This window comes from Pelobates fuscus, chromosome 4, assembly GCF_036172605.1.
Source record: "Pelobates fuscus isolate aPelFus1 chromosome 4, aPelFus1.pri, whole genome shotgun sequence".
NCBI classification, from domain to species: domain Eukaryota; kingdom Metazoa; phylum Chordata; class Amphibia; order Anura; family Pelobatidae; genus Pelobates; species Pelobates fuscus.
The window spans coordinates 171,265,302-171,284,765 of NC_086320.1; the positions used below are offsets into that span (position 1 = coordinate 171,265,302).

Below are 19,464 nucleotides of genomic sequence, written 5' to 3' on the forward strand. Positions count from 1 at the left end.
AACTTCCATAAGACAATGTTCTGCGCATGTATATATTACTGCTGCATAGTTAACAGATTAGTTATAATTGCTTGGTCTTTTTTATATTCTTATTCTCTATATATTTGTATAGCTTTAGAAAAGGAAATTATACAAATTATAAAATAAATATACTTTTGGCTTGCACAAATTATACAAGACAACATCAAGCGCAAGCCAGAATTTTTCCAATCAAGCAAGTTAAAGGGACCCTGTGGGTACCAAGACCACTAATTGAAGTAATCTGGGTGCAGTGTTCCTTTTGCACTTAGTACTGCAATGTAAAGCATTGCAGTTCCATAGAAACTGCAATGTTTTTATTGCAGCGCTGTCTGCCCTCAGTGGCTGTCTACCAAACAGCCACTAGAAGGCTTCCCAAATTGAAACAGATCTTTTGTCCGGTATCTGACGCTGGACGCTCTTACGTTCTGCACGAGCGTCAGATTTTTCACCATTGGAAAGCATTGAATTAATGCTTTCCTATGGGGAGGTATAATGCACGCGTGAGGCGGATGAGGAGCTTCCACCCAGTGCAGAGGGACATCAGCAATAAGGTAAGTAAAAAAAAAAGGGGTTTTAACCCTTTATTTACTGGGGGATGGTATAATGCAGTTTTTTTTTTTGTTTTTTTTTTGCAAGATCGTCACTTGACTGGACAATTTAGTTTGGAATGGAAGAGAGACCATCACCACTGACAATTTCCAGAAGCAAATCAGCAGCAGGAGATTACTTGACCCTGGAATAAATGTAAGTGAACTTCTTACACCTCCTGGCAACTAATGTAGGAAATCTTTAAACCAAATATCGATTTTTAACGTTGGAGTGCACCTTTACGTAACCGAGATAAGAATTTTATTATAAAAAAATAAAAAAAATTATATATATCTATCTCTCTCTCTCTTTATATATATAATATATCTATATCTATACACAGGTTTATATACAGGTGGACCTCGTTTTGCAACCTATTTTACGACCGCTCGCACTTTCCACCAGGAGTAAGTGCAAGCCGTTGTGAGCATTCCCTGCTCTGGGGGGGTTCGTCTATGTTCGGGGAAACTTCCCCGAACATAGATGAACGCAGCATAGCAAAGAATCCCTCTAATCTATGTTCAGGGAAATTAACCCCAACATAGATTTGAGGGATTCCCTGCTCTGGTGCGCAGGTCTATGTTCGGAGAAACGACCTCGAACATAGACGAACGCAGCAGTGCAGGGAATCCCTTAACTCCTCACTTACCGACCAATTCGTTCTACGACCGTGTCGTAGGAATAGAACCTGGCCGGTAAGTGAGATGTATGTATGTATGTATGTATGTATGTATGTATGTATGTATGTATGTATGTATGTATGTATGTATGTATGTATGTATGTATGTATGTATGTATGTATGTATGTATATCCACATTTTGCCATGTTTGGAGTTTTCATGCAAATATATTTAATCTCATGGACTAGGTAATGGTCTAAAATAAAAAAAAAATAAAAAAAGATCCTGTTATTGCTCATAAGTTAACGGTTTCACATCCAACTCTCAAAGAGTACTCGAGTGTTTCTAACAAAAAAACATTACCGTAGTTTTGCTTCTCCTTGAAGACTGCAGTTTCTATTATTGAACCCAATAAAATGATTTAGAATACATATGACATCAACAGTGGTGATGATGCATGCAATTTGAACCCAACATCGTGAAAAGGTAAGAAACAATTAACAGCTTAACCATTTTACACAAATGTGGTACCAAAAACACCAAATACAAAAGATATAAAAATAATAACAATATAACTTAACTTGATGGCAGCTTCCCTTGGCAACCTTCCCACGTGGATGCCTGGATTAGCAAATATACAAACAAAAATAGGGAAAAACGCTGTCTGTACCTATATAGAAATTAACAATTCATAGTGTAAAACTGCATTAGGCATGTATAATGACACACTATTAGATGCACTCACAAAGTGTAGATAATCAAAGTGCCTTAAGGGTGCCACCCCTAATCCTTTAGGGGAGTATGGTTTGGTTCTCCAAACTCAGAAGCCAGGAAAGAGCAGGAAACGAAGTATAAAAAAATATATATATATTTACTGATAAAAAAAAAAAGCCACTGGTCCATGTGGCATTTTTATCAATAAATATATTTTTTATTTTTATACTTCGTTTCCTGCTTCCTGGATTCCTGAGTTCGGAGATCCAAACCATACCCCCTAAAGGATTAGGGGTACTTTGATTATCTACACTTTGTGAGTGCATCTAATTGCGCGTCACTAAACATGCCTAATGCAGTTTTACACTATGAATTGTTAATTTCTTTTTATGTACAGACAGCGTTTTCCCCTATTTTTGTTTTGTACATTTTACACAAATGTTATGTAGTATCTATCCTACAATAAACTGACTTAATATTTGAAATACATATATTAAATACAAAAAAAAAAAACAGAACAATGACTTGGCTTCTTTTTTTTTTTTACAATAACTATTTGGCATAATATAAACAATACAACTTTTAATAATTTCGAATTGTAAAGTACATTACCTGGGAGATGATAATCTTCTTCTCTCTGGTTCTCTTCTTTTACGTTCCATTGATTTGCTTTTTGCTCTCCGAGAAGGAGATTGGGCCCGAGGTGGAGTTTTAGCCTTCCGATCATGTGGAGATCTGCTTTGTCGCAAAGTCCTATCACGTTGTTTAGGAGATAAGCTTCTTGCTTTTGGGCTGCGTACTAGCCGTCGAACTGGAGAACGGTTTTCTTTCCCAGAAGAAGCATCTTTGGAGGGAGATTTAAGAGGTTTCTTATCTCTATCCCCATCAGACCTCCTGATTTTCTTTTCTTTTGACTTAGACCGTCTTTCTTTGGATTTGCTTCTGTCAATTATTATTGGAGATTTAGACTTCCTACTACGGTCTCTACCTCTGATTTCACTGACCACTGGTGATTTTTTCCTGTCCCTTGTTTTTAACCTTTCTTTTGAGGGAGATTTTGATTTAATATTTTTTTCTGGAGATTGTCGCCGCAAGGCTGGTGATCTTTTAAGTTGGTCTTGTGATCTGTTTCTTTTAACTGGACTTTTGGATTTCCTTCTTTCCTTTGACTTGCTTTGCGGTACTTTTTCTTTAACAGTTTCAGAATTGTTTTTTGGCTTTTTTTTCTCTGACTTGTGTTTTGTCTTCTCTTTGGACTTACTTTTGCTCCTTCTTTTAGAAGTGTTTTTTAAGTCATCTTGTTTTCCCTTGGCATTTGACTTGGAAGATATTCTTTTCCCATTACGATTTTTTTCATTAATCTCTCCCTCCTCCTCAGAACCAGAGTTATAACCCTGTAATATTAACCCCATGCCGGACTGGACTTTACCTTCCATTAATTCATTGTCAAGCTCTGCTTTAATCATAGCTCTCTGTTTCTCCAAGTCTTCCAGCAGAGCAAAGTCATCAAGTTTTGTTCTCTTTGATGGTGAAATGTCATCTTTGTTAATATCTACACCATCTTTCCTTTTGTGCTTCTTATGTTTGTGTTTATGCTTGTGTTTTTTGTCTTTCTCCTTCTCTTCTTCAGGTAAATGCTTATGCTTTTTGTGCTTGCTCCGGTGTTTGTGTTTCTTCTTTTTGTGTTTACTGTGCTTATTCTGGGGTTGTTCATCTTCAGAAAGTTCTCCATTTTCTTCAATAACACTTCTTTCTGACATATCTCCATCATCCATTCTGCAATAAAATACACATATTATATTGTACTCCATGCATTCCTATACTTAGTAACTTGTTTAATTGATGATGCTCTAGGCAACCTTAAGTACTCCAGATGTCCTTTACAAAATCTCATCTGATGCTTTGCCAGCATTATTGCTGTAAAAGCATTATAGAATATATAGTCCATAATACCTGGAGTGCCAAAGGTTGCATTTTCCTGCTCTGAACACTACACTGTTTTGTTTGGTAAATGTAAACATACCGCTAAGGACTTCTTAAAGGGACTCTATTGTCACCAAAACAACTAACCTAATTAAGTAGTTTTGGTGTATAGATCATGCCCCCTGCAGTCTCACTACCAAGTTATCTGTCATTTATGAGCTAAATTGCTTTGTTTATGCAGGTCTAGTCACACCTCTCTGCATGTGACTTTCACAGCCTTCCTAAACACTTCCTGTAAAGTGAGATTTAATGTCTTTACTTCCTTTATTGAAAGTTTTGTTTCGAATTTATTATCTGCTGCGCTGTTAATAGCTTGCCAAACCTTACAGAAGCCTCCTCTGTGTTATTAAAGTTCAATTTACAGAGCAAGACACAAGAATTTCTAAAGCAGGTTAACTTCTGACTGAAAATGTTAAAAAAAAAAAATCCCACAAAGACCGTATTAGCCACAGCCGGGGTGTAGTTAGCGCTGCAAAAATAGAAACAAAAGTGATTCAACTCCAAAATGGCAGAGAATTGAGCACTTCGACTTCAGCAGCATGATCTATACACACACAAAAAAACTGTTTCATTAACCCCTTAAGGACGGAGCCAAAATGTTTGATCAAAATAAAACTAAACAAAAACGGGAATTTGTCAATATAGGTCTGTTCAACCGTAATTCACCTCTTTCATATTAAGAGCACCCCCACTACTTATATATATTAATTTATGCAGGGGAAACAGGGCTTTCATTTAACATCAAATATTCAGCTATGAAACAATTTAATATGAATAAAATATTTTTTTTAAAAATTGAGAAATTAAGAAATTTTGTTTGTTTTTTTAGTTCAACTGTGAATGTCATAATACTGTTTTTGCTTTTACTGCAATAAAATACACATATTTGTATTCAGCGATGTCTCACGTGTAAAACAGTAAGTACCCCATGTGTACAAGTTTTATGGTGTTTTGGGAAGTTACAGGGTTAAATATAGCATGTCCCATTTTTTTCACACTGAAATTCGCCAGATTGGTTACGTTGCCTTGAGACCGTATGGAAGCCCAGGAATGAGAATTACCTCATGATGGAATACCATTTGCAATAGTAGACAACCCAAGGTATTGCAAATGGGGTATGTACAGTATTTTTTTTAACTTTATTACAGGCAGCAGGGAGACTACCTGTCATTCCAGGCACTGCTATGGACGGCTATTCCGTCCATGTGATCGTGAGGTCCTTGCAAGTACCTCGCAATTACATGGCCCAGGAAGGCCGGATCGGCAACAGGGGGACCCCCTGGAATGCCAGGTAAGTGCCCTGGTTGGTGGGGATGTGCTATGCCGCAAGCCGGCGTTTAGAGCCGGGTCCCCAAGGACGGCATAGCACGTCCGCCATCCTTAAAGGAACACTATAGAGTTAGGAAAACAAACCCGTTTTCCCGACACTGTTAAAACCCCTTCATCAGCTTACCTTAATTCAGCGCCGGGTTCCCTCGGCGCTAGTGACCTCTTCTCCCCCGCCGACGTCAGCTTCCAAGTGGAGCTGAATGTGCATGCGCGGCAAGAGCCACGCATTCTAACAGTCCATAGGAAAGCATTTCTTAATGCTTTCCTATGGACATCTATGGACGCAGAAGCACCTCTAACGGCTGTCAGGAAGACAGCCACTAGAGGTTGTATTAACCCTGCTATGTAAACATAGCAGTTTCTCTGAAACTGCTATGTTTACATGTGAAGGGTTAAAACCTGAGGGACCTGGCACACAGACCACTTCATTGAGCTGAAGTGGTCTGGGTGACTATAGTGTCCCTTTAAGGGGTTCAGCTGAAGCTGTTTTGGTAACTTTAGTGTCTCAACACTGCTATAGCACAACATTTCTATCACAACTGATTACTTTGACATTTACACCTTGCTATTCTTCACCCTTTCCACAGACATTCTCAGCATAGTTATTTAAAAAGCCACACCCATGGACTTAACATTATTTAACCACACTGCCCTTGCTTAATAGACACTGAAGGTTCCTATTTTAGATCCAAAGAATCTTTCTAAAACATGCTAGCAAAAACATTTTGATACACCTCTTCTGTTTTGGGTGACAGCAAAAGCAAAATATTGAATGAAGCACACATAATAGATGAAGAAACTCCAGTTGGCTACTTCCACTCACGTTACTATGTTACCAATATCACTACAAATCAAAGCTAACCTTTTATGACACTTTTCTGCAAACAAAATTTTTTTACATGTGAAGAAAAAAAGGCTAGAAATAGACGAGCCAAAAGTGCCAATATTTTATATTATGTGCTTTTCAATCACGAACTACTTAAATGAAGTGGTCTGGATGTAGTGTCCCTGTCCTTTTAACCCCTTAAGGACCAAACTTCAGGAATAAAGGGGAATCATGACATGTCACACATGTCATGTGTCCTTAAGGGGTTAAACCTTCCAATGTAAAACTTTTTTTTTTTTTTTTTTTTTAAGTATGACAGTTACTAGAGGCATGTGTGATGTGGAAGCACCCATAGTAGAGCACACATTTAATGATTTCCTATGGTGAAATTTGAATGCATTCATCTACGAGTAGCACTGGATTGTACATCTGCAGAGGAGGCCATGCCTACTCCGTGAAATTGCAGAATGTGGAGAGGTTAGCAGCATCCAGAGTGCCTCTGTGCTATAACTGGGTGCATTTTAATTGAATGCACTCAGAAGGTTGGGACAGAGGACCTGAAAAACATTATGAATACAGACTTTAAAGGATAACTGTAGCATTAGGAATGCATATCTGTATTCCTAACACTACAGTCTTGATGTGCCCACTTAGTATAAAAATAAATAAAGAGCGAGCTTACATCCACTCCAGGGCAGAGTCTCCCTCTGCGCTGTCGCGACTCCTCCTTGTCTGATGTTATCTTGGATGAGTGCCTCCAGGATGTTGTTTCAATTCAAAGATCCTCATAGACTAGCGTCTGTAGACACATGTGGGGCTCTCCATAATGCACCTATGATTCTGGCACTGCTAATACGACGTCCAAAGACTCGGGAAATAACAACCAGGATCTCATAATCAGAGGGTTTGAAGCCATGATTCCAAGCATTTTAATTATTAAAGAGTTTTCGGGTGTAGCACTCAGGGGGCAGGACAAAAGGCACTTTAACAACTTTAATAAGATGAAGTTGTTACAGTGCCCCTTCAAGTACAGTATCTCACAAAAGTAAGTACACCCCTCATATTTTTATATCTTTTCATAAGACAACACTGAAGAAATTACACTCTGCTACAATGTAAGGTAGTAAGTGTACAGCCTGTATAACAGTGTAAATTTGCTGTCCCCTCAAAATAGCACAGCCATTAATGTCTAAACCGTTGGAAACAAAAGTACACACCTAAGTGGAAACGTCCAAATTGGGCCCAAAGTGTCAATATTTTGTGTGGCCACCATTGTTTTCCATCACTGCCTTAACCCTCATGGGCATGAGTTCAACAGAGCTTCACAGGTTGCGCCACTGGAGTCCTCTTCCACTCCTGCATGATGACATCACAAAGCTGGTGGATGTTAGAGACGTTGTGCTCCCCTCGCCTTCCGTTTGAGGATGCCCCATAGATGCTCAATAGGGTTTAGGTATGGATATATGCTTAATAGTCCATCACCTTTACCTTCTTTAGCAATGCAGTTATAGTCTTGGAGGTGTGTTTGGGGTCGTTATCATGCTGGGATACTGCCCAATCTGCAAAGGGAGGTGATCATGCTCTGCTTCAGTATGTCACAGTACATGTTGCCATTCATGGTTTCCTCAATTAACTGTAGCTCCCCAGTGCCGGCCGCACTCATGTAGGCCCAGACCATGACACTCACCACCATGCTTGACTGTAGCAAAGACACACTTGTCCTTGTACTCCTCACCTGGTTGCCGCCACACACACTCGACACCATCTGAACCAAATAAGTTTATCTTGGTCTCATCGGACCACAGGACATGGTTCTAGTAATCCATGCCCTTAGTCTGCTTGTCTTCAGCAAACTGTTTGCAGGGTTTCTTGTGCATCATCTTTAGAAGAGGCTTCTTTTTGGGACGACAGCCATGCAGACCAATTTGATGCAGTGTGTGGTGTATGGTCTAAGCACTGACAGGCTGACCCCTCCCCTTCATCCTCAGCAGCAATGCTGTCAGCACTCATACGTCTATTTCCCAAAGACAACCTCTGGATATGACGCTGAGCACGTGCACTCAATTTGTTTGGTTAACCATGGCGAGGCCTGTTCTGAGTGGAACCTTTCCTGTGAAACCGCTGTATGGTCTTGCCCACCATGCTGCAGCTCAGTTTCAGGGTCTTAGCAATCTTCTTATAGCCTAGGCCAAGCATGTCAAACTCGCGGTCCGCATGCGGCCCACAAGGACCATCTTTGCGGCCAGGCGAGCACATTCTGATATTATAGCAGAGTAGGCACCTGCTTTCCCCACATTGCAGGTGCCTACTCTGCTCACATCGACCCGGCCAGGGAGGAAGCAAGGTGGAAGCAGCGAGGGAGCTCAGCCTTCCTGCTCCTCACTGCTCCCTCGCACTCGCTGTCTTAAGTGAAGCCGGGCGCCGGAATATGACATCATATTCCGGCACCCAGCATCACTAAACCACGCGAGGGAGCAGTGAGGAGCAGGAAGGAGATCTCCAGACAGAAGTTCCCCACACCAGCTCCTAATGAGAGTGATATTTTAGTTAAGCTTTGGGGTCAGTATCACAGTGAATCCGATGAATTGACAGCACAAAAAAAAATCATTCTGCCAGGTATTTGCACTTGCATAATCCAACTATTCTCTTGATAAATCTCACAAATGTCACTGGCCCGAATATATTGTTTTATGTATTCTAAAATCAGTAGGTAATAACACATTGAGTAAGAAAAATAGTGTGGGACATTCTGTGCTACATATGTAAGCAACATGGATTTTACACCGTTGAATTTAAGACCTTTATTGTGTGTGTCTGTCAGTATGCCTGTCAGTGTGCGTCAGTGAGTGTGTGTGTCTGTCTGTCAGTGTGTCTGTATGTCAGTGAGTATTTGTGTGTGTCTGTGTCAGATCAGATTTGGCACAGGGTGGTAGAAGGGGATGCTGTGGTTTAGTAGAGGGGGGGACTGGGATTTAGTAGAGGGGGATGCTGGGGGGGGTTATATTGTACTTTTTAAAATAAACCTACGTTTCTATGAAAATGTAAGGCATTTTTTTTTTGCGTCCCACATAAACTTAAACCTTGTTTATGTGGCCCGTGCCAGACTTTGATTTTGACATGCTTGGCCTAGGCCATCTGTAGAGCAACATTTCTTTTTTTCCAGATCCTCAGAGTTCTTTGACATGAGCTGCCATGTTGAACTTCCAGTGACCAGTATGAGAGTGATAACACCAAATTTAAACACACCTGAGACCTTGTAACACTAACGAGTCACATGACACCGGGGATGGAAAATGGCTAATTGAGCCCAATTTGGACATTTCCACTTAGGGGTGTACTCACTTTTGTTGCCAAAGGTTTAGACATTAATGGCTGTGTGCTTAGTTATTTTGAGGGTACAGCAAATTTACAGTTATACAGGCTGTACACTACTTTACATTGTAGCAGAGTGTAATTTCTTCAGTGTTGTCACATGAAAATATATAGTGAAATATTTACAAAATGTGAGGGGTGTACTCACTTTTGTGAGATACTGTATATAATAAACTTACTATTAACTCTGTTAAATAATAAATAAGGGGGGGGGGGGGGCGGAGCCTAGCATCCAGACAGAGCGGTCGTGCTTAACCTCAGCTTCTGCTACACTCTGCACTTTTCGGGGATAATCCCCCCTAAAACCTGTACAATCGCACACTGGACAGACACTAGCATGAAGGGGACACCCGGGGGTATCACCCGTTACCGAACACAAGCCTGTAACCCCCCCTGGAGACCCGAAAAAATGCCCTGAGTCCTACCGGAGATCGGGCAGACGTCCGCTCCCCAGGCTGACTGACCTGGACAAGGATCCCTCGAGAGGGTCATCTCCTACCCCCCCTCGTACCGATGGGGGACATCTCGGTCCACACCAAGCGACTGGAATTGCAACCACAAGCAAACCATACCAATCGATAAACTGCAACACCAGGGCAGCCAAACACACAACGTACCCAAAATGGCGGTGGCAAGCATACCACATGAACCAAAACGCTTACCTGAGATGGAGGATCACAGCGACATCCAACAGCACATAGATGCAGCTTTTGCCAGATTCTAGTACAGGCTGGGACACAGGGATGGAAGACAGCCACTAGAGGGTGGATTAACCCCAAATGTAAACATAACAGTTTCTCTGATAATGTTATGTTTACATGTAAAGGGTTAAAACCTGAGGGACGTGGCACCCAGACCACTTCATTGAGCTGTAGTGGTCTGGGTGATTATAGTGTCCCTTTAAGTAGCACTAACATTAACAAAGTAATGATGAAAAATAACTAAAAGTGGTCGTTTACAGTTTTGTTTGTCCAGATCTCTTGCAAAGTTGTGTACAGGATATGTAACTCTTTGAAAACAAATAAATGAGTACTTTTTACAGGGTATCTAACTATCATACCTCCTATAACATGCTTTATGAAAGGACATAAAATTCTGTATTTACATTGTGCTAGCAAATATATAGATTGGGATAAAGATCAGAAAGATATAGGTTGTTTTTTTTCTCCACCTGTTCATCAGCACACTATTACTGTGGATCTGTCACAAAGTGACAACTCTGGTAGAGGTCCAGAGGTGGTGGGGTTCAGCATAAGATAAGTTTACTTAGCTAAAGCGATCCCTTGCAGCCACTGCTTTTTTTTCATCCTGGAGAGCCTTTTTCAGCTCCTGGTGCTTCATCTGCCAGGAATTGTGTCAGTACTATAATCTTGTGCACAAACAAGAGTACAACACTGAGGTCTATAGAGGACTCTGTAAAACGTCTCAAGATGAGTGAGACAACCCCTGAATTCCAATGCCATCATGTATGACTGTGACTGATTTTTTCCCCAACCTTAAGCACGTACACAGGACAAAGTAGTAGTACATGGTATCTGTGGATTCCAACCTGGTCAAAAATCGGTATTTAATAAAGATATCTTTATGAAATACTGAAAAGTGTCAGAGCTGCTTTGAAAGGATTCTATAGTGTTAGGAATACAAATCAGTATTCTTAACGCTTAAATGCCCCCCCCCCTTTGGCCCAGAAAGGGTTAAAAAAACAACAACAACAAAAAATCCTTTAATCACTTACCCAATACAGCTCTGATCTCCCTCTGCACTGGGTCGACTCTCCGCCTCCTCCATCACTTGACAGGGGAACCTAATGCACAAGTGTGACAAACATATTAGGCCATCCCATTAGGAAAGCATTGAATCAACGTATTCCTATGGGAATTTCTTAGGCGCTCGATGTCCTCATGCATATCGGGAGGTCATTCAGCGTGATGTAGACGACCTGGAATCCATTCGAATTCTGGAAGCGCCTGTAAATACTGCAGTTTCTCAAAAACAGCAATGACTTGCACTGCAGGACTAAGCGCGACAGGAACACTACACCCAGACCACTTCAATGAGTTGAAGCGGTCTGGGTGCTTATGGTGTCCCTTTAATACAGTTGTTTTGGAATACTATGCAGCATAATTTACCTGCTATTTACAGTACTCGGCTGAGAAAGGTTCCCGACTAAAGTTTACGGTTTATAAACAACCATACTCTTTAATAAAATGCCACAACACGTTTTCATTTGATATACACATATAAGCTACTACACTGCATTATATTTACACAAGAACAAGCATATTAGCAGTATCTGGTTGATTAAAACAGATTTCAATGTTTCAGCTGTGTACACTGTAGGTAGCACAGTAGTTGGAAATCAAGCATGTTGCTCCCCAGCTGGGAATAACAGTCCACGGTGCCTAACTTCCAAACCTGTTTTCCTGGACATATAGTGGGCAGATAAAGTACAATAGCTGCTACAAGAACAAATTAAAAAAAACAAAACAAAAACAACAAAGAGTAAGTCCCGCCCTGCCACACCTCTCCTGCGTGTGTAATTAGCACCATGCGACAATGTTTCGGCCCCATATGTTCCATTTAGCTAATCGCCAGCACGCTCCGTGGTTTGGGCAGCAGGGGCCACTCGCCAGCCTGGCTGCTTATTCCGAGCTCGGGGAGGACACAGAGGGACACAGCATGGCGGCTACAGCCAGGGCAAGCGGGAAACGAGCACAGCCTGGCCCTGCTCTGCCCCGTGTGTGGCTCCCTATGGCACACGGGGGGGCTGCGGCCTTCACAGCCTAACGGGAGCCCAGGCTGGTCTAGTCTGGCACTGTGCCATCAGCCGTGCCCCCCTACTGCCACACCGCCACCACCCAGACCGTCGAAGCCGCTCCCGGGCCCTGCCAATCCCCCTTACTCTGTGTCGCGCAGCTCCGTGTCCGCGGCGGCCATTTCCATCGCACAGCAAAACGCTTCGGAGGACAGGTTACGGCGAGCGGAAAAGGAAGCCTGACGTCATTTCCGACACAGTGATCAACGACTTCCGGTACTGGTTGGCAACATGTTTTGTGCTGGCTGGCAAATGATGCTGCTTGCAGTAATGTCATTTAAAACATGTCCTTTTAGAAGTAATTGATAAAGATAATATTTTAAAGCAGATCTGTCAATAGATTTTTGCTCAACTTAATAGCTATGGGTTGTCCTTTTATTTTATTAAAGTTTTGAGTAGGTTTCATTTTTTTTTTAAAGGGACATTCCAGACCTCTAAAGTACTTTTGCTTACTGAAATTCTTTATAAAGAGTGTGGACTATTTTTTTGTTTTACAAAAAAGTGCAGGTTTCAATAGAAATTGGCAATTTCCTAAAGTAACTTTGTTAAGCCCACCTGGCTGTTAGTCAGTCAGACAACAGATCATGTTACTGTCTGAAACATGAACTATACTGACACATCTATACCCTTTCTCTCTTACTGCCCGCCCCCTCCCCGCACACACGTTTTTTCCCCCTTCTTTTCCCCATCTATATGCACCTTACCATTTCCCCTCTCCCCCCAACAGTGGACAGGTCCCATCAGGACAGAAATGTAGGTGAACGGGGTTGAAAGTGGTTTCGCCGCCCACTTTGAAGGTATGCCCGACCTGACTGCTCCTCAACATAGCTAATTATTTGTAAGACTGATCACACACAAGACGACGGGTGTTCACAGACAACACAGATGCCCAAACCTCCCCACAAAAATGTATATATGTATATTTTCTTGCAGCTCACTGAAATGTCAACCAGAACACTTCATCACCTTACCTATTTGTTCTTACAGTACCTTGTTAGAAATCTCTTTGATATACAATTGCTCCTGCAACTTGCCTATATTACCTCCTAAATTATTGTTAACTACTGAAAAACCTGAATAAAAATTGCTTAAAGGGAAGAAAAAGAAAAGGAAGGAAAGGAAAGGGAAAAAAACACAATACTGCTCAGCACATAGACATATATACATAGCTTAAGCATTATCCATGTCTCAAGCATGTTATATGAAGATAGTCTACAAGGCTAGGCAACCTTCGGCACTCCAGATGTTGTGGACTACATCCCCCATAATGCTTTTACACCCATAATGCTGGCAAAGCATCAAGGGAGGTGTAGTCCAAAACATCTGCAGTGCTGAAGGTTGCCTATGTCTGGCCCTAGCATAAGCTGCTGTTCTAGATGAGTATGCATAACTTGTTTCTATTTCACCTATTATTTTCCATACAATTATGCTGATTCCTTCTATAATCTAGGCAATGCTAATGTTATATTATGACTTCTCTTGGAATGCATGCGGTTGTTGTTGTTGTGGCAATATCTTGTATTCCCATGCATAACAAAAATAAAGATTGGAAAAAAACAGGTCCGTTACTTTCTGGTTTTTTTTTAGCTCATTGGAGCTAAACTCAAGATGTTGGTTATTGCCCAGAGCACCTTCCTTGCATAGCTGAGTGGGAATGCCAGAGAAGTCTGGGCTAGGAGGTCTTGTAAGGGCAGCAGAGAAGAGAACTTTTGCAAGCTGTTTTTAGAAATACCCTAACGGAAAAAAATGTGATGGAACATTAAATTAGTGTTTTGAAGTTTAGACTTGTATATTAATGTTTTTCAGCTGGTAGGAAAAAGTTAGATTCATTTTTATCTACTCCCAATTCAATTGATATTCATGGGTTCATCTTTGGCATAATATTCAATAAACAAGATTTCACTGGTAAATCCTGGACAGATTGATTGATTCCAGTTCTGCTATCTTGACCTTAAATTAAATGTTTAGCCACCCTAACAACTTAATTTTGATAGGTTTCTGGCACGGCCTTACCTTTAGGGATTAAAAACATCTTGAGAAAAATGTGTACGTTTCTCACACCATTTTGTGAATGGGGAGCCATGGATTGACTGAGAGCATCAGCTGCCCACTCACAGCCAATCAGCAGTGCATCTGCCAGCAGCAGCCATAATCTTCCGTTTTTTATTTTTTTTCAGCAAACGGAAGGTCAGGGATCAGAGAGATGTGGCGCTCGAAAACAGACTTTGGGGTTAAATCGTTTGTGAACAGCTTAACCCAGTGGTTTTCAAAACAGTCCTTAAGGAACGCCTACCAGTCCAGCATTTAGGGATTACCAAGTTATGTCTAAGGTGGTTTTATAAAGAATAAAACACACCTTGACACAACTGGGTAATCTCTAAATCCTGGACTAGTAAACATGCCTTGACGACTGGTTTGGAAACCACTGGTTTAACCCCATTGTGAGCCAGTGCCAGAGACTTCCTGGCACCATAACAACTTCATGTCAATAAAGTTGTTATGGTTCCCGGAGTGTTTATTTAACTTTGAAATACACATTTTTCAATTTTTCACTATGGTAAATAACCATGTTGATCTAGAACTGGAGATCACTTACACAAGAATTTGTAAATTAGGCAAAAATAGCTGAACTGTTAGCATTTCTAATAATTAATACATTAAAAAATTTACAAAATCAAAATGACAAAAAACTGAGGCTAAAATAGCCAAACAGTGACTGTAATTGGGTTCGAAATGTTTTCAAGAGCAGCTATTTTAGCCTGAATGTGCGTTTCAAATTCTGATTCAGTACAGTACAACTCTTAATGAACTGTCCCCAAACGTTTACCACAAAATAGCAACACATTGTGTCATGTTAATTCCCATGACAATTTCAATCAACACACAGGAGTGCTGATCAAGTTTTCCTAAATCTCACTTCCACCTGCTCATGAAAAGCAATAGAAATGTAATACCGGTTGTTGAATGGTGTTTATGCTGCCAAAAATATAAAGGGTTCCCTTAAAAAAAAAAAAATAATGATTTCTAATCCTACATAAGAGTAGACTGTATGTGAATGGATCCGCTCATTTGTTAATAAAGTTTGTTTAAACACGAAAAAAGAGTGGGAGGGGAGTGCACTGTGTTCATAACACAGAGCAGGGAGCAACAGGCAGGCAGTGTGAGAGCTCACTGTCGCCGGATGTAGTGTCACACTTGGTGAAGAGTCAGTATTCTAATGTATTTCCATTGGATACAATTAACACTATAGAATTTAAGTTTATAGAAGGGTTACTTCTCAACTATGTGTTTCTGCTGAAGATCTGGGACAGGAGGTAATTTATGTTTGATGGATGTTGATAACAAAGGGTGGCAAAACGATAGAGTTGTAGAAATACAATTAATTATTAGATGTCAATCAAAAGAACCCCACTCCACTGTTAGAATTTGTAAGCACCTGCGACTTGCCCACCAGCTAGGTTGTATATGTAAAGCAACAAACTACTGCTAGGAAATTAATTCACTCAATGTATTAACTTTTTACTAATAAATCTTTAGTCTTGCCAGATTTTATCATTTTCACTTCCTGTCTTTTAAGCTCCAATTTGTATCTATTATATATTTATAAACCATCACTGGAAAATACTGTCTCTTAAGTCGTTGCTTGTTGCATAAATGGTATGTGCAAAAGCATACCTGTCTCATATATATATATTATATGTGAGTATTGTGTTTTTTTTTTTTTATAAGGTGCACAACTAGAGTAGCACTTTATGTTGTCACTGGAAGAGAGTTTTTTTTTATTTCTGCACGGTTCACTTTAAAATTTTGTGTTTAGCACACTATTCTAATATATGCACTTTAGTATACAAAGAGTGACTAAAGTGGTTATATTAATATCTTTTGTGTTGTTAATATTTTGGTCTTAAAGACACAGCACACTTTATTGTTTGTTTTAGTGTTTACAGCTTAAGGATACCTCCATTGGCTACTCCTCAGATGGCTACTAGAGGTGCTTCCTGAGGCAGTGCTGCACAGTGTGCAGCATTGCCATTCAGTGTCTCCGCCCTCTGCATGGAGACACTGAACTTTCCTCATAGAGATGCACAGCCAGCTGTGTTTGGTTTGTGCTGGCTCTGTCCTTGACAAGCTCAGCCAAGCTATTGCTTTCATGGAAAGTATTGTGATTGGCCCAGAACGCCACTTGTGATGATGTCAGCCAAGCAGGCAGATCAGGGACAGAGCCAGCAGCAGCAGACTGCAATAAAGGTACGATTTTGCTATATTTTTATAGTGACCCTATTCTTGACACTATAGAAACAAGTGTACTTATTTAATGCATTCTTCTGAATACATGTTTTTATTTCATTTTTAGGTACACTGTATTTCTCAAGAGATGAATGAGCTAAAGTCTAAATACCAGTATATCACTCCAACCACTTTGCATATCAGTGCAGAGCTTGCAACCTCACACTTTCATAACTCTGTTGCCGAGGAATTTGACACACGGATAGCCTGTCTGGTGGAGGTATTTTTGGTGGAGATTTATAGATGCAAATTATGTCAGTTTACCAGTAGCCTAAAAAATAAGATGTGCCTTCACGTGTCTGATTCTCACCAAATAGACCAAGAGCACTTCATTCCCGGTGTGAAAGGCACTGATGAAGAAGAACATCATTCTTTTGAGATAGGTGAAGAAATTGCTCAGGAAAACAAGGAGAATGAGGAGAACCTAGAGAAAATGCCATTCTTGTTGCCTATGTATGGAATACTGAACACAATGAGCCCAGAGTCTTGTGACATGAGTATTGGAGATCATAGCAGTAATGCAAATGTCGCCAATGCTAGTGAAGTTAATTCACTCTTTGAGGAAGATGCATCACAATTCCAGTTGGACGAGTCTGGCCCTGATGGCTCCACCCCCCCTTTAAGTAGTGCAAATTCCCCGACATCTAGGAAAAGCAAAGACGAAGAAGATGCCCAGTGTGAACATCTCTTATCACTTGGACTTTGTCATATTTCTAACATAAGGTCACATACTTCATCCTCCACAGCAAAGCTACCAAAAATTGAAAATAAGGTACCCACTCAGACCCACAGTACATATGAAAAAGTAACACCACTAGACTGCTTATCGGTGGACAAAAATCCAGAAAAACACAGCTGTAACGAAAGGTATCTATGTTCCTCATGTCAACTTGAATTCAAAAGTAAGGAAACTTACAAAATTCACATGCAGTGCCATAAAGTGGATGGTAGCTTCAGGTGTTTTTACTGTGGGTGCTGCATTGATGAATGGAGTCAAATGGAAAAGCACATTCAAAGTCACAAAAACCAACAAAGGAGCTATCAGTGCCAAGTGTGCCAGAAGCGTTTCATGACACAAAAAGCATGGAAGGTTCACATGAAAAGCCATGACAAACAAAGTAATGTTTCCTTCTGCTCCAAGTGCCCTTCGTCTTTTGAGAGTGAACGTGTAAGGAACCTACACTCAACATGTCACTATGAAGATATTTTTAAATGTTTTCAATGTGGATTAATGGGTAAGCTAACCATATTAAATGTGATATTTTGTTCTATGAATGTTTATTTTTTTTTGGTATAGGAAGGGGTGTTCCTGCAACTGCAACTGCAGGTAGACAAACTAAATAGTGCACCAAGGGAAACGTTAAAGGTGTATTAATAATTTTGGTTTTTCATTTTAATGCATTGTCTTTATTCTGTATTAAAAAAATATGAAGTGGAAGACTACAGATTATACTCAATAAAGTTGTTATGCGGACTGGAGTCACTAGGCACATCTTACCTTCAGGGATGAAATTATTTTTATAGCAAAATCTTACTGTATTCAAGCCTGAAGCTGTAAATCTGCATGCTGTTTGACTCATAAAAAACAGCAGTCTGCTGACATCATCAGAAGTGGTAGCCTGATCCAATCACAATGCTTCCCCATAGGATTGGCTGAGACTGACAAAGAGGCAGATAAGGGGCAGAGCCAGCATGATTCAAACACAGCCCTGGCCAATCAGCATCTCCTCATAGAGATGAATTGAATCAATGAATCTCTATGAGGAAAGTTCAGTGTCTGCATGCAGAGGGAGGAGATACTGAATGTTTGGATGCATTTTAGGCAGCCATGACCCAGGAAGGATCTCTAACAGCCATCTGAGGAGTGGCCAGTGAAGTTATCACTAGGCTGTAATGTAAACACTGCATTTTCTCTGAAAAGACTGTGTTTAAAGCAAAAAGTCTGAAGGTAATGATTCTACTCACTAGAACAAATTCAATAAGCTGTACTTGTTCTGGTGACTATAGTGTCCCTTTAACCGTACTCAGCTCACAGACATTTTTACTGTGCTTCCTGATGACACAAACAACTGTGTTACTGGAGAAAACACTGAGGGACAGAATGGGGGCTGTGATATACTTGCTAGAGTAGCCAGGAAGAAAAGGAAATATTTCAGAGTGCTGAAGCTTGGATGAACAGGAGAGGCAGGTTTAAGAGGTAGAATTCTGCAAAGTATTCTTTTATATTTATATAACAGGACATTTTGTATGGTAAAAACTATAACAAGTACAAACGTGTCCTTTTATAAGTAGTTTGGGCAAAAACCATGCATCTGGTATCATGTAAAAAATTTAGGACGATTTATTGCATGATTCACTTGCACCTAAGGTATCTGGAGTGTCCCTTTGATGTGTACTTAAATGGACAATATGGTCGCCAAAGCAACTTTAACTTAATGAAGCAGTTTTGTTGTATAGATCATCCCGCTGCAGTCTCGCTGCTCAGATCTCTGCCATTTAGGATTTAAAGCACTTTGTTTAGACAGCCCTAGTCATACCTCCTTGCATGTGACTTGCACAGTCTCCCTAAACACTTCCTGTAATGTGAGATCTAATGTTTATACTTCCTTTATTGCACATTCTGTTTAGTTTAGAATTCCTTATCTTCTGTGTTTGTTAATAACATGCTGTGTGTGATTAAAGTTCAATTTACAGAGCAGGAGATACAAGTGTATATGAAGGAAGTTAACATCTGATTGAAAGTGAGACAATATATATATATATATATTTATATTTATTTTTTCATACAGGCTGTCAGTCACCGCCATGGGAGGTGTGGCTAGGGCTGCATAAACAGAACTGAGTAATGAGACTCCAGGGGCATGATCTGTACACCAAAACTGCTTCATTAGGCTAAAATTGTTTTGGTG

The 19,464-nt window shown here is 40.4% G+C and overlaps 2 protein-coding genes across 9 annotated transcripts in view; one reads left to right on the top strand and one right to left on the bottom strand.

The window, feature by feature from the left end:
- PRP4K (pre-mRNA processing factor kinase PRP4K) overlaps positions 1–12,444 on the bottom strand; it is a 35,208-nt gene extending 22,764 nt beyond the window's left edge. For 7 of the 8 annotated variants that reach the window (XM_063451762.1, XM_063451767.1, XM_063451765.1 and 4 more), the window contains exons 1-3: positions 12,356–12,444; positions 11,189–11,257; positions 2,556–3,719 (exon numbers count right to left, since the gene is read on the bottom strand). In XM_063451762.1, the coding sequence (XP_063307832.1) occupies positions 2,556–3,719; positions 11,189–11,257; positions 12,356–12,396 (1,274 nt within the window). In that variant the 5' untranslated portion in view covers positions 12,397–12,444. The remainder of the gene's footprint in view (positions 1–2,555; positions 3,720–11,188; positions 11,258–12,355) is intronic. The other variant, XM_063451769.1, reaches the window with a different exon arrangement.
- A 2,974-nt stretch (positions 12,445–15,418) lies between these two features.
- The window catches only part of LOC134608713 (zinc finger protein 260-like), a 48,746-nt gene continuing 44,700 nt past the window's right edge, over positions 15,419–19,464 (top strand). The window contains exons 1-2 of the mRNA XM_063451770.1: positions 15,419–15,582; positions 16,623–17,790. Of these exons, the coding sequence (XP_063307840.1) occupies positions 16,644–17,790 (1,147 nt within the window). The 5' untranslated portion in view covers positions 15,419–15,582; positions 16,623–16,643. The remainder of the gene's footprint in view (positions 15,583–16,622; positions 17,791–19,464) is intronic.